The sequence below is a fragment of the Pseudopipra pipra genome, chromosome 1 (assembly GCF_036250125.1).
Source record: "Pseudopipra pipra isolate bDixPip1 chromosome 1, bDixPip1.hap1, whole genome shotgun sequence".
NCBI lineage: Eukaryota > Metazoa > Chordata > Aves > Passeriformes > Pipridae > Pseudopipra > Pseudopipra pipra.
The window spans coordinates 152,400,043-152,413,068 of record NC_087549.1 but is presented as its reverse complement, the minus strand read 5'-3'; the positions used below and the strand labels follow the sequence as shown (position 1 = coordinate 152,413,068).

The 13,026-nt window shown below is 42.4% G+C and overlaps 1 protein-coding gene across 1 annotated transcript; it reads left to right on the top strand.

The window, feature by feature from the left end:
• The first annotated feature begins 1,861 nt into the window (after positions 1–1,861).
• On the top strand, positions 1,862–5,332 carry LOC135409652 (uncharacterized). The gene has a single exon (XM_064645544.1). The coding sequence runs from the start codon at positions 1,862–1,864 to the stop codon at positions 5,330–5,332; it is 3,471 nt and encodes a 1,156-aa protein (XP_064501614.1).
• The last annotated feature ends 7,694 nt before the right edge of the window (positions 5,333–13,026 follow it).

Here is a 13,026-nt window from a genome sequence, read left to right as displayed (position 1 = left end):
GTAAACAGAGAGCAGGTTAGAGTCCTGCCAAGAAAGGGTTAGAGTCCCTAAACGGGTTAGAGTCCCGGCACTGCAGTGTAAACAAGAGAGCAGGTTAGAGTCCTGCCAAGAAAGGGTTAGAGTCCCTAAACGGGTTAGAGTCCCGGCACTGCAGTGTAAACAAGAGAGCAGGTTAGAGTCCTGCCAAGAAAGGGTTAGAGTCCCGGCACTGCAGTGTAAATGTCTTTTCTTTGTAATGCTGTGTTCACCCTTTATGTTTCTGTGTCTTGTTTGCAAATGTTCTTGCTCTAATTTACCCTGATCATTCTTTGTTTGTTTGTTTGTTTTGTGTAAGATATTGTCTGGTAATGCATTGGAAACTGTGCTCGATTCAGAAAATTAACCATTTTTAATTCTTCCGAGGCTGTTTGAGAGTTTCTAGGAGCTTTAGGACCCAGAAAGCTCCTTGTACTAGCAAAGAATTCTTGGAATGCGGTTTCTCTTGCTAAATGTTTTGGTTTTTGTCAACGAGTAAAACGAAACTAAAATAAGCTGTTTCATTGCTTGCAGCAGTTTGTTTGTCTGTTGTAAAAAATTAGATGTTGTGTTTTTCATATATGGTATAGTTCTTAAGACGTCTTTTTAACTCTATATGGGAAATGATTGCAATCTCAGTTCTATAAAAGTGAATAAGCTCTTGCCGGCACGTATAAATCCTAGGATTAAAATCTGTCCTTTCTGTTATTGTTCACTGTATGTTAGAGCTTTGTGTAACAATTGTGGTAAATATATTCTGGGTCCAAGAGGAACACAAGAAATAGCGCTCAATCGTACCCTTACCTTCTACTGTATACGCTGTTGGTCAAATCAAGATTTGGCAGAAACTAAGTGGGTGAGATTTTATTGCTGCCACACTCATAGACAGGTATTCGTAACATCTTGGTTGCATTTTCTGTAAGAAGTGTGTTTTATAGTTTGCAGCAACATCCTGTGAGTTTGTGGTAACATAAATCGGACAGCCGACAGCAAAGCCATATCTCTCGGTCTGCGGCGTCATTTCGCGACCTTGCTTGGTAACGATTGCTACTGGAGTGATATAGAAGTAATGCTGTCAGAATTAACAGAAACGGAAAAAGAGCTGGTATTGAAAACAGGAAGAGATAGTGCCGCCGTATTGCCCGAAGAATTGGAAGTTGTATTCCCAAGTAAAAATCCAGAGTGGGATCCAAATAACCCCAATCATTATGAGCTGCTGGTGCAATATAGGAAGCTAATAGCATTAGGTCTGCGGAAAGCAATACCTAAAGCCATTAACTGGGCAGCTTTGTATGATGTTAGACAGGGAAAGGATGAAAGTCCCTCAGAATTTCTAGATAGACTTAGGACTGCCATGAGACAATACACACCCTTAGACCCAGCATCGGAAGAGGGGAGACAGCAACTGCTAGGGCTAGTAATGGGGCAGTGCACTTCAGATATTAGAAAGAAACTACAAAAACTTAAACATCCAGCAAATAAAGATTTAGAGACATTGATGAATGAGGCCTGGGAAGTATACAACAACAGAGAAAAAGAAGAGAAAAAGAGGGAAGATAAAAGAGTTGCTCGGATCGTAGCAGTAGCAGTGGCAGCCCAAAATACAAAATTCCAAGACACAAGTGCCAGGGGTAGAGGTCGTGGTTACCCTATGAGAGGGAGGGGAGGATTCAGACCCCAACCCATCAGGGTAGGACCAGATCAATGTTCCAATTGCTTTCAGTTAGGCCATTGGAGGCGAGACTGTCCCCAGCTAAGAGAAAGGCTTGCAAACACTGCCATTGCACATCAGAGCAGTGACTGAGGGGGACCGGTGAGTCGTTCCCTAGCAGACCCACTGGTTAAAATGGAGCTAGGGGAAGGTGAAAAAGAATTAGATTTTTTGATTGATACAGGAGCAACATTTTCAGTTTTAAATCAAGAATTAGTACCAAAGAGTGATGAGTTTGTACAAGTTGTGGGAGCAACAGGCCAACCAGAAAAAGCTTACTTCCTAAAACCTATTAAATATAAAATTGGAAAGCAAATGGGGATCCATCAATTTCTATATTTACCAAATTCTCCAAAGCCTTTACTAGGAAGGGATTTACTGGAAAATTTGGGAGCTGTAATAAAATTCAACAAAGACAAACTCGAATTCCAGGTAAATGAAGAACAACTGATTGCAGCTTTAAGTCTGACAATCAGTTGCATAGAACCAAAACCTGAGAGTCGTAATATCGAGCGAATTATGAGCGAGGCATACCCATTGGTATGGGCCACTGATGTACCTGGGAAATCCAAACAAGCAACACCTATTGCTATTGAACTTATACCTGGAGCAAGACCAGTAGTAAGGAAGCAGTATCCCCTGAGATTAGAAGACAGGAAAGGGGTCGAACCCATAATTGAGAAATTTTTGGAATTAGGACTATTAGTGGAATGTGAATCAGATTATAACACACCGATCCTGCCGGTGAAGAAACCAAACGGAACTTATAGACTGGTTCAAGATTTAAGAGCTGTAAATGCAATAACTAAAACTCTACACCCAGTGGTGGCAAACCCTTATACCCTCTTGACTAAGCTAAAGGACAATTTAATTTGGTTCACAGTGTTAGATCTAAAAGATGCATTCTTTTGCCTTCCCTTAGCCCCAGAAAGCCAAAAGATTTTTGCCTTTGAATGGGAATCTGTGAGTAAAGGGAGAAAGACCCAATTAACCTGGACAGTGTTACCTCAAGGCTACAAAAATAGTCCAACAATCTTTGGGAATCAATTAGCCAAAGAATTGGAACAATGGGAAAGGCCACAGGGGGATGGTACTCTTCTGCAATACGTGGATGATCTGCTGATTGCAACTGAGTCAGAAGAAGAGTGTGTTAAATGGACTATTTCTTTGTTGAATTTCTTGGGACTAAGTGGATATCGAGTCTCTCAACAGAAAGCGCAACTGGTGCAAGAAAAGGTAGTATACCTGGGATATGAGATCTCCAGAGGACAACGATCCCTAGGAACAGCGAGGAAAGAAGCCATTTGCCAGATGCCCAGACCAGAAACGGTGAGAGATCTACGAGCCTTTCTGGGAATGACAGGTTGGTGTCGCTTATGGATCTACCAATATGGGGTACTCGCCAAGCCATTGTATGATTTATTAAAGGAAGCTAAGAGTATCCTAGTTTGGACTCCCGAAGCAGAGGGAGCTTTTAAGAGACTGAAACAAGAACTCATGAGAGCCCCGGCTTTGGGCCTCCCTGATGTAACAAAACCATTCTGGCTGTTCTCTCATGAACGGCAAGGGATGGCTTTAGGAGTCTTGGCGCAACAGTTGGGACCACACAAAAGAGCTGTGGCCTATTTCTCCAAACAGCTGGATGAAGTAAGCAAAGGATGGCCCAGCTGTTTGAAAGCGGTGGCCGCAGTGATCATAAATATAGAAGAGGCCAGAAAACTCACGATGGGCCAGAAAATGACTGTGTTAGTGTCCCACACTGTGTCTGCTGTACTAGAACAGAAAGGTGGCCATTGGTTGTCACCTTCCAGATTCCTAAAGTACCAAGCAATCCTAGCTGAATCAGATGACGTAACCATTCAAGTAACTAACATTGTGAATCCAGCCTCATTTCTAGAAGGAAGAATGTCAGCAGAACCAATAGAGCATGACTGCCTAGAAACCATCGAAGCAGTCTACTCCAGTCGCCCGGATCTCAAAGAAGAGCCATTTGAAGATGCAGACAACTGGTTCTCGGACGGCAGCAGCTTCGTGAAGCAAGGAGTAAGAATGGCAGGCTATGCAGTAACCACAACGGAAGAGGTAATCGAATCAAATCCTTTACCTGCAGGGACCTCAGCCCAAAAGGCAGAATTAATAGCTCTTACCCGAGCCCTGGAATTGGCAGAAGGCATACGAATTAATATTTGGACAGACTCTAAGTATGCCTTCTCCGTCGTACATGCTCATGGAGCAATTTGGAAAGAAAGGGGACTGCTAACCGCCCAAGGGAAAACAGTCAAACACGCAGAAGAAATTCTACGATTGTTAGAAGCAGTCCAACTCCCAGCACAAGTGGCCATAATGCATTGCAAAGGACACCTAAAAGGTAACACTGTTCCAGAGATAGGAAATAGGAAAGCTGATGCAGAAGCTAAATTAGCTGCTGCAAGAACCAAGGAAGTGGTTATAACAGCTCTAATACCAGAAGAGCTAAATACCGACTTCCAACCAGATTACCAGGACTCAGATCATAGGTGGATTCAAAAGAACAAGGGCAAATTATTAGACAATGGATGGGGTCAATTAGAAACAGGACAATTAATAATACCAGAGAAGTTAATGTGGCAATTTGTGAAAACAGAACATGAGAAAACACATTGGAGTTTAGACCCGCTTTACCAGTATTGGCAAACTAGAATAGCAGGGCCAAAATTATTCACTACTGTAAAACAAGTTACAACCCAATGCGAACGATGCCTGAAGAATAACCCAAATACAGGGACCAAGATACATCAGGGAGCAATAAATCGAGGTAAATTCCCAGGTGAAGTATGGCAGATTGATTTCTCTGAACTCCCAAGAAAAGGGGGGTATAGGTACCTATTGGTACTAACTGATACATTTTCTGGGTGGCCTGAAGCATTTCCCTGCAGAACAAACAAGGAGAGGGAGGTAACTAAAGTTTTGTTAAACGAAATTATACCACGATTTGGAATACCAAGGAGTATATCCTCAGACAGAGGTACACATTTCTGTGCAAAAGTTGTGAGAGCAATAAGCAAAGCATTGCAGATTAAATGGCAATTACATACGCCCTACAGACCACAAGCTAGTGGGCAAGTAGAAAAGATGAATCATCTCATCAAACAACAAATTGCTAAAATATGTCAAGAAACTAATTTACAATGGTACCAAGCTCTGCCTATTGCTCTGATTAGATTGAGGGTCAAACCTCGATCAAAAGAAAAGTTGAGCCCGTTTGAAATTCTGTACGGTAGACCTTATGCTATGCAAGTTGTAAATAGTGATGCTGTAGACCAAATAGGCAATCAATATATATATGATTATGTAATTGCTGTAGGAAAACATTTTGATAAAAATGCTGCAGTAGTAGTAGAACACCAGCCCAAGCAACCTGACTGTAAATTGCATCCATTTAACCCCGGTGATTGGGTGTATGTTAAGAATCTTTTAGGAAAACCCCTACAAGAAAAGTGGGAGGGACCTTTCCAAGTGCTGCTGACCACCTTCACCGCGGTTAGGATCAAGGAGCGACCTACATGGATTCACTACTCTCGAGTCAAGAAAGCTCCAGAAGATAAGCAAGAAAACTCCACATCATGAAGCCGACGTCCTTCCAAATTACTTCGACCTGGACCGTTGGACTTTTGATAAGTATAGTTTTATCCCAAAACTCTACTTCTGAAGGACCGTGGTCTAATGCTTACATAGAATTACCTTTCGAAGGTGATTTCCCAGAAATGGAGATTTATATTTTACATAACAAGCAACCTTACACGCCGGACCCAGGTTATCTCATAGCACAAAAGGGGGACCAATTCCAAATAGGGTGTCGAGAAGTTGAGAGACTAATAGGGAAAACAGATAGGTTAACACTGATAATTAAATTCTGGCCAGATGAATCTAAACAGGATTTAATCACTTATAGCCAAGTAAAAAGAGGTCAGCCCATTGTTTGGATTCAACGGCCGGGACCAATCTCATGTCAATGGGATAGTTTTGAAGGAGGCAGAGCACAATGTGAAATTCTATTCGAGTTAGATCACTCAGTAACATTCACCTGTAGTAGAGAAGGAAACCCTCCAGGTGGTTACAGTGTTATAAAAAGAATTTCACTAGCCAAAGACCCAATTGTGAACCCATCTCGTGAAATCACTCCACAAGTAGAATGTAGAAGAATACATAATTTCACTTTGATAGGACCTCAAGTAATAAGACAGTCAAACGAGTTGAAGTTACTACTAGATCCTACATATTCTCTAAAGAAGGTACAGATGAACATTCAGACAGACATTACACACTTACAAGAAGATTGCCAGCCGTTCGTAAAGCAAAGTCTCAAAGGCTGGAATGCCTGGTTAGCGACTAGGTCACTTCACAAACGAACACAAAGAGATATAAGTGGATGGATTGGCACAGGGTTTGGTATAATGAACACCATAGACCAAGAGGTAATACTAAATAAGTTGAGTACCGTCACTTCCAATCTAGGTAAGCTTAAAGTACCTTTAAGCTCATCTATGCTAACTTTAGCAGAAACACAATCCTTAGTAGTTAAATTGATGGCTCTAATAGCTGACCACACCGCTGAAGATTTTGTCAAGATTGCTGATTACGCTGGAGATATTAGCAAAGAAGTTGCACTTGCTATCCAGTGCGTTCAAACACAACAATGGATACAGTCAGTAGCAGCGGGAATATTAAGAGAAGGAATGTCAGGCATACTGCCTCAAGAAATAAGAGAAACAATATTAAGAGATAGCTCCACTACACGATTTGAAATAGACCACCAGGCTTGGTGGCAATTAGTTAATTTTACCTATGATCCACAACAAGAACATGTTGAGGCCTATGTCCTCACCATCAGCGCTGCAGAAGAGAGAGCTATCTTCCCCATTCTAACATTAGGAACTATACATCAAGATGTCATTGTCAGACCTGTAGATCATAATGTCTGGGCAAACTATGACAACACTAAGAATAAGTGGCAATCAATTAGCACAGAAGCATGTATTCCTAAAGGACAATTAGGTTATATTTGCGAAAATGCCATAGTAGAAGCTGAAGACTTATGCTTAGATGCTGAAGACAGTATATGCACTTTTGAAATGCTTCCGCACAATAGAACCCGATCACAAGTATTCTATATAGGAAATGGATGCGCTTGTATTAGAACCCCTTGTGTTGATGTAGTAATAGATAATTGTCTTGAAGTGACTAATGATACTAACTTTTGTATATGTAACTTCACCAAAATTGTAGGTTGTGACTTTAGCTATACTGCACCCATAACCACACAGCAGTTAATCGAAGCTGAGTACACTTTGTATCATGAAGTACCCAAACTACAGATAGGTATGGATACTAAGCTTCTCAAAGAAATGCTTATGCATCCTGAGGTAAGAAAGTTAGCTCAAAAGGTGAATCAAACGACCCAACGCATGGTGTGGCAAGTAGAGCATAATTCAGAGGGTATAAAGAATATCTTGACGAAAGTTACACAAGTAGGTCAACATCACTGGTGGGACATTTTCACAGGGTACTCTCCAACAGCAACTCAAGTCTTTCACTACCTAGTACACCCCATATTGATTATAGCTATAGGCATGCTCTTGTTAACCCTCATGAACATATGCCTGTGGTGTAAGTTAAGGTCCATGGTCAAGAGAACCCAAATGATCTGGGCAATGATAAAAGCATATCAGCGCCCTTTAGGATTAGAACTTGACGAAGGAATTCGTAAGTTCTAAGAAAAGGGGGGAAATGAAGCCAGGTAACACCTGAAAAGCGAATTTAAGCAATATAAAGAGTTAAGCACAAAATGTAGAAGCAAGCTTTAGCAAGGCACATAGAATTCAGCATTAAGAAAGCGGAGGCAATAAATTCACTGAGGTACAGGTCGCGCTGACACAGGAGAACATAAACATGAACAGAAAATGCTAGTACACACAAAAAGAGACATATGGGGAGGAAACCAAAGAGATAAAGAGAGGGACATGCCAAGAAATTAGGTATTGGTGCCAAATACCGAAACTCTCTGCCAAATTCATAAGGAAGCTACCCAAATTAGGGAAGGTTCAAAAGTTTAGGAGGATGATGATGAAAAGGACACGAGGTTCATGATGAAGGAAGACCGGAACTCCCACCGAAGTTCTCCCCAAATTAAGGACCACGCCTCTAACTCCGCCTCAACTCCACCTGTTATGAATATTAAAAGTAGATGTTGCAATGTAATGAATATTCATAATATATGATGTAATTGCTTAGCAAGAAGTGTATAAAAGTTGGATTGTGTGTTTCTCGAGTTGGAGCAGTTTGTCCAGGGCGACCTGGCTGCTCCCCGGCCGTGAAATAAATACCTCCTGCTTATAGACTGAAATTCTGTCTCTGAGCAGTTTCTCCGCGCCTTGTTTTGGGGCATAAAATTGGCATCACAACCAATATAAATGGTAACAAGCCTTGGATTTGTTGCAGCCCCTCAACACGGGTTTGCAGGTTGGTTTTAGGCTTGTTTTTTTTTGTTTGATTTTTTTTTTTCTTAATAAACAGAACAAATGGCAAGTCTTACCAGAAAAACACCCAGAAGCTTTGGAGCTTAATTGGCTTCTACATTTGGGTCAGCAAATGTTCCTGCTACAAAGCCAGGGAGTGATTCTTGCAACCTATTCATGTTTCTCACCAGCACAACAGCAGCTAAAAAGATAGGCAACCATGGCTACCGTGGTGGGATCAGCAAACTTCTTTTCACAGCTGTAAATATTTGTAGTGGAGCCAATTAGAGGCAGTGTGGTTTTGTCAGCATTGCCTGGGAGACATCAACAGCTCCTCCAAAGAATCCCCCACCTCTCCTTATCCTGCTGGTAGTGACTGAACCGTGGTGTCAGCTCTGGTGGCTGATGGTGCCTCCTGCACACACAGTGTTGGAAGCTCTGCTTGTACTTGGTGGGAAACTGGCTCTGTCAAGGAACTGAACTGCTTCTAGAGGCACTGAGAATCAGGGTTCCTGCTCCTCAGCTCTCCAGTGGGACTGTAAAACCAGGAGGTGAAATATCCCAGGTAGTGAGCTTCATTGTAAACCAACTGAAAGATTTCAGGGTCCTTTTATGCAGCTCTTTGTGTCAAAATCCCTGTTCTGAGCAAACACCTTTCAAGGGCATTTGGGCACCAATGCATCTGCTCCTGGGGGAATTCCATAAGCAAGAGAGCCACATCTATACAAGTCATAGATAAAATGCTGTTTCCTTTCACTCAGAGTGTAAAAGCAAATATAACCTCATAAATCTGGGAAACATTTAGAGAACAATCACCGTGTGTTTTGGGGCACCTTGTATAGGAGGATGTAAGATATCCCAAAACACAAGGGACCTACATGCAGCACACCTCTGCTACAAGTTTTTGAAAATAAAGGGATCTGTGTGTCCTGTCAGTTTTATGGGCTCTTTACCATGTCTGAACATCCCTGGCTTGCAGTTTTGTCGAGCACTTCACTGACATTCAGGACAAAATGCAATTCGTGTTAAGGAAAGGTAAAGGTGTAGCACAAGGAGTAGGTCAGATAGCAATCCCAAAACTGATTATAGAACCATAAAATCAGAAAAGCCTTCTAGGACCATCAAGTCCAGCTGTTAACTCAGCACTGCCCTGTTCACCACTGAACCATGTCCCCAAGTGCCACATCCAAACGCCTTTTGAACACTTCCAGGGAAGTTATGTGCTGTGTGGATGAAAGGGCATTTGAAAAACTTCCTATTAGCTGCACATTAATATCTCCTCTTTGATTTTAAGAAGCTCTCCTGCTGATTCCCAAGATCTACAGCACAGTTTATCATGGCAAACCACTTTAAGATGAAGTATGGCTGCAAGCACATCAATCACCTTGAGCAGCTCTCTCTGTGCTTCATCTCAGCTCTTAGTATTTCTTCTGGTTTCCTAATTTAAAGAAAACATCAGTCCTACAAGCTGCCAGGTGATCAGAGAAACAGGGCTGTGGTTCCACAGAGGAACCACGTGGTCTTGGATGCATCATGAGAATTCCTGCACTGTTCTTGCCCAAGGGAAGGGCAGCTGAACCCACGGTGAGCACAGTGCAAAGGTGTGATGATTCTCCCCTGCTATAGGAAGCTTTAATTCCAGGCATTTCCCACTGCCCTGAGCATCCGTGCAGGCACCAATACTGCAGCTGCTCAGCAGACACTCAAAGAGGTAAGACAAGTATGGCATGAAAGAAAGGCAGCATGAAAAAGTGAGTTAAACCCCCCATTAAAAAAAAAAAACAAAACAGCCCTAAAGCCTTTCCTACTTTTAGGTGAAGAGAGACAAATGGAGGAGAGGTGTCAAACGGATCATTTCTTCTGCAAGCATTTTGGAAGCTCTTAATATCTTTTCCTGCCCTTTTTACTGATGCATTGATTGAAATTTTGCAGTTTTCCAGTCGGAAGCAGCAGGCAGCAACCACAACAGCAGCAGAGGTGCTAAGCTATCAGTGTCAGGGGGTGAAGGAGCAGGAGTCACAGGCACCCTGCTAACAGATCCCAACGTGTCTGCTTTCCCAGAGAAGTGGTGCAGTTGTTTACTGTCAGCTGGGATAACGGGATCATCGCTCAGGCACTCCAGGATGCAAACATCATCGACTGCCACGAACAGAAAGGTGACAGCTCATGCTGTGATAACTACCATGCTACCTCATTTCTCATGCTGTTATATAAATCCCCGGGAGAATAATGGTCAACAGACTCGTTCAAAAGGCTGAAAAGATTCTAGGATGTCAATGCATCAAGATTAGGTTAATGTAATTCTGTAGCTGGGCAGATTCAGACAGAAAGGCAAGAAATATGCCCTCAGACTTACCGGCCTGACTAAAGGCTTTATGTCTGTCCAGGTGATCTGGGAACTCCCAGTTAATTATCATAGAAGAGGAGGTGTCTTGGAACATAATGATGGATGAAACATAACCTCCTTTAGCTGCCAAAACCAGTACCGAGCAATGCTGGGTCTTTGCAAGGCTCTTGTCTAAAAACTTGATAAACCAATGTTGGTTTGGATCACAAAGAGAAAACAATCTTGTACAGTAGCATTTTGTTGACAGCAGTGTATCCAACTACATAATAGTAAAGCCATTATCAAATTAGAGGTGAGAGAACTGCCAGTCTATTAATTCTGTAAGGAATTGAGCTCTGCACACTGGAGCTCATTGCAGATCATGATTCTGTGATATCAAATGGCTCAATTTTAATTTAATATCTCCTCTTTGATTTTAAGAAGCTGTCCTGCTGATTTCCAAGATCTACAGCACAGTTTATCATGGCAAACCACTTTAATAGGAACTATGGCTTTCTATAAAGAAAACAGAGACCCTATTTCAGTATCTTCAGCCATTTGGAAAACACGCAGGTAACAGTTTATACCAAAGGTAACATCCCAAACCATGGGCAAATGCCCACATAGTTGAGGTACTGCAGAGTAGGTGGAAGGTGGGAGAACTTGACCTGTAGGGTTATTATCCTTTCGAGGATCACCACAGACTTCTCTCACTCTGTCCAGGCACCAGGAACTTAAAAGCAGTGGCTGAGGGAAGAAATTGGATAGTTTACAATCTAATCCCACCTTTTTGTTGATTTCCATTCTCTTTGCTATATTTGCGGTGGGAGTTTGTGCCACAAAGGTTATTTCCCAAATGTTCCCTGGGATTTGGGTGTTCTCTGTAGGTCCCTCTTCTCTCTTCCCTACTGACACAGACTGTCCCATGAGAAAGGGCTGATGCTCCTCCTCTCATCAGAGTCCATGATCACAGCATTAACAGTGCAAGGAGCTCTTGGGAAGGTGAGTCATCGAATCACAGAATTATTTATGTTGAAAAAGACCCTTGAAATCATCAAATCCAAACTTTAACCTACCACTACCAAGTCCACTACTAAACCTTGTCCCTAAGCACCACATCTACATGTCTTTTAGGTATTTCCAGGGATAGTGAGTGGTTCTATCTCTCTGTAGCACCCAACCCAGTTTGTTTCTCTCACACATACAGGATCATCAAAACTAGGAGATCAAACACTATCACTGAGCAGTGAGTGCAACATTAATTCATTTATTTCTTTCAAAGACATTTATTTTTTAATCAGGGATTCCACAATTCTTATCACTCCATCTTCAGCACCTCCAGCTTAGAGCCAAAAAAAACCCCACAGGAAACTTTCTCTGTGCTGCTGTTTGGATGTTGCAACTTCCATATCATCCATTTTTTCTTACTGTAGGAAAACACCTATCTGCCTTGTACTAAATCAGACTGTTTAGAGAATGGGGAGACAGCCTGTGGATCACAGCAGGATCCAGCTGGACGTGGGGAAAATGTTCTATAGGACATGAACTCAACTACAGCCTGAGGAAACCACTGAGGCGACATCATTGCAGAACCAAAGCCACAGGGGATGTGAAGATCTGACAAGAAGTGTAAAGAGGGATGAAAGGAGAGAGACAACAGATAAATTAAGAGCGTGCTCCAAGTCTGCATGGAAGGAGTTTAAAAGCTTGCTATTGTGTGATGTTCAAGGTGGCTCCTACCACATACACGGGATTCAGCAAGTGCACAGGTCACACTGAGCCACTGCACAGTACCCTTCCTACACCATGCTCAGCACCAGCTCTGTGTGCCCAGCCTCTCCTAAATGTCATTCAGCAGATTTTATTTCTATTTGCTTGTAAAATGTGATTTGTTTCCTATTTGAATCTGTCATGTATTTTTTATAATGCAAGATTTAATGCCTCCTATGTGGTCTCTCTTTGTGCTGAGAAACAGGACTGGTAAGGCTGAGGGTCAACAGAATCAGAGAATCATTAGGGTTGGAAAAGACCTCTAAGATCATCAGGTCCAACCACTAACCCAGCACTGCCAAGCCCATCACTAAACCACATCCCTAAAACATGCAGTGACTGTGAATGTTGCCTTTGTATGACAAGCACAGCTCAGTTTGTGCTTTAGGCAAAACCCATTTCCTTTGTGTTCTCCTCAGCTGGCCCAGCCCTGCACCTTCCTGCAGGAGGGTGCAAGGACAGGTGTCACCAGTTCAGGAATCAGATATTTTACCAAGTGAGCCCACTGTTACCTTCCCCTTCCCCTACAGAAACTGTGTCCTTGTGCCCAGACCATGAACACACCACTGAGCTGTTCAGCCACCAGCAACACACACTTTTCCTTCCTCCCTCCTCTTCCTTCTTTCTCCTTTTGACCTTTCCACCCTGACCCAAACAAGGATTAACAGAATGTTCCCATTTGTTGGTGAACCTGCCACCCCTGTCTGCAC

Coding starts and splice junctions, on each gene's coding strand:
- LOC135409652 (XM_064645544.1), top strand. CDS start 1,862: ATGGAGCTAGGGGAAGGTGAAAAAGAATTAGATTTTTTGATTGATACA.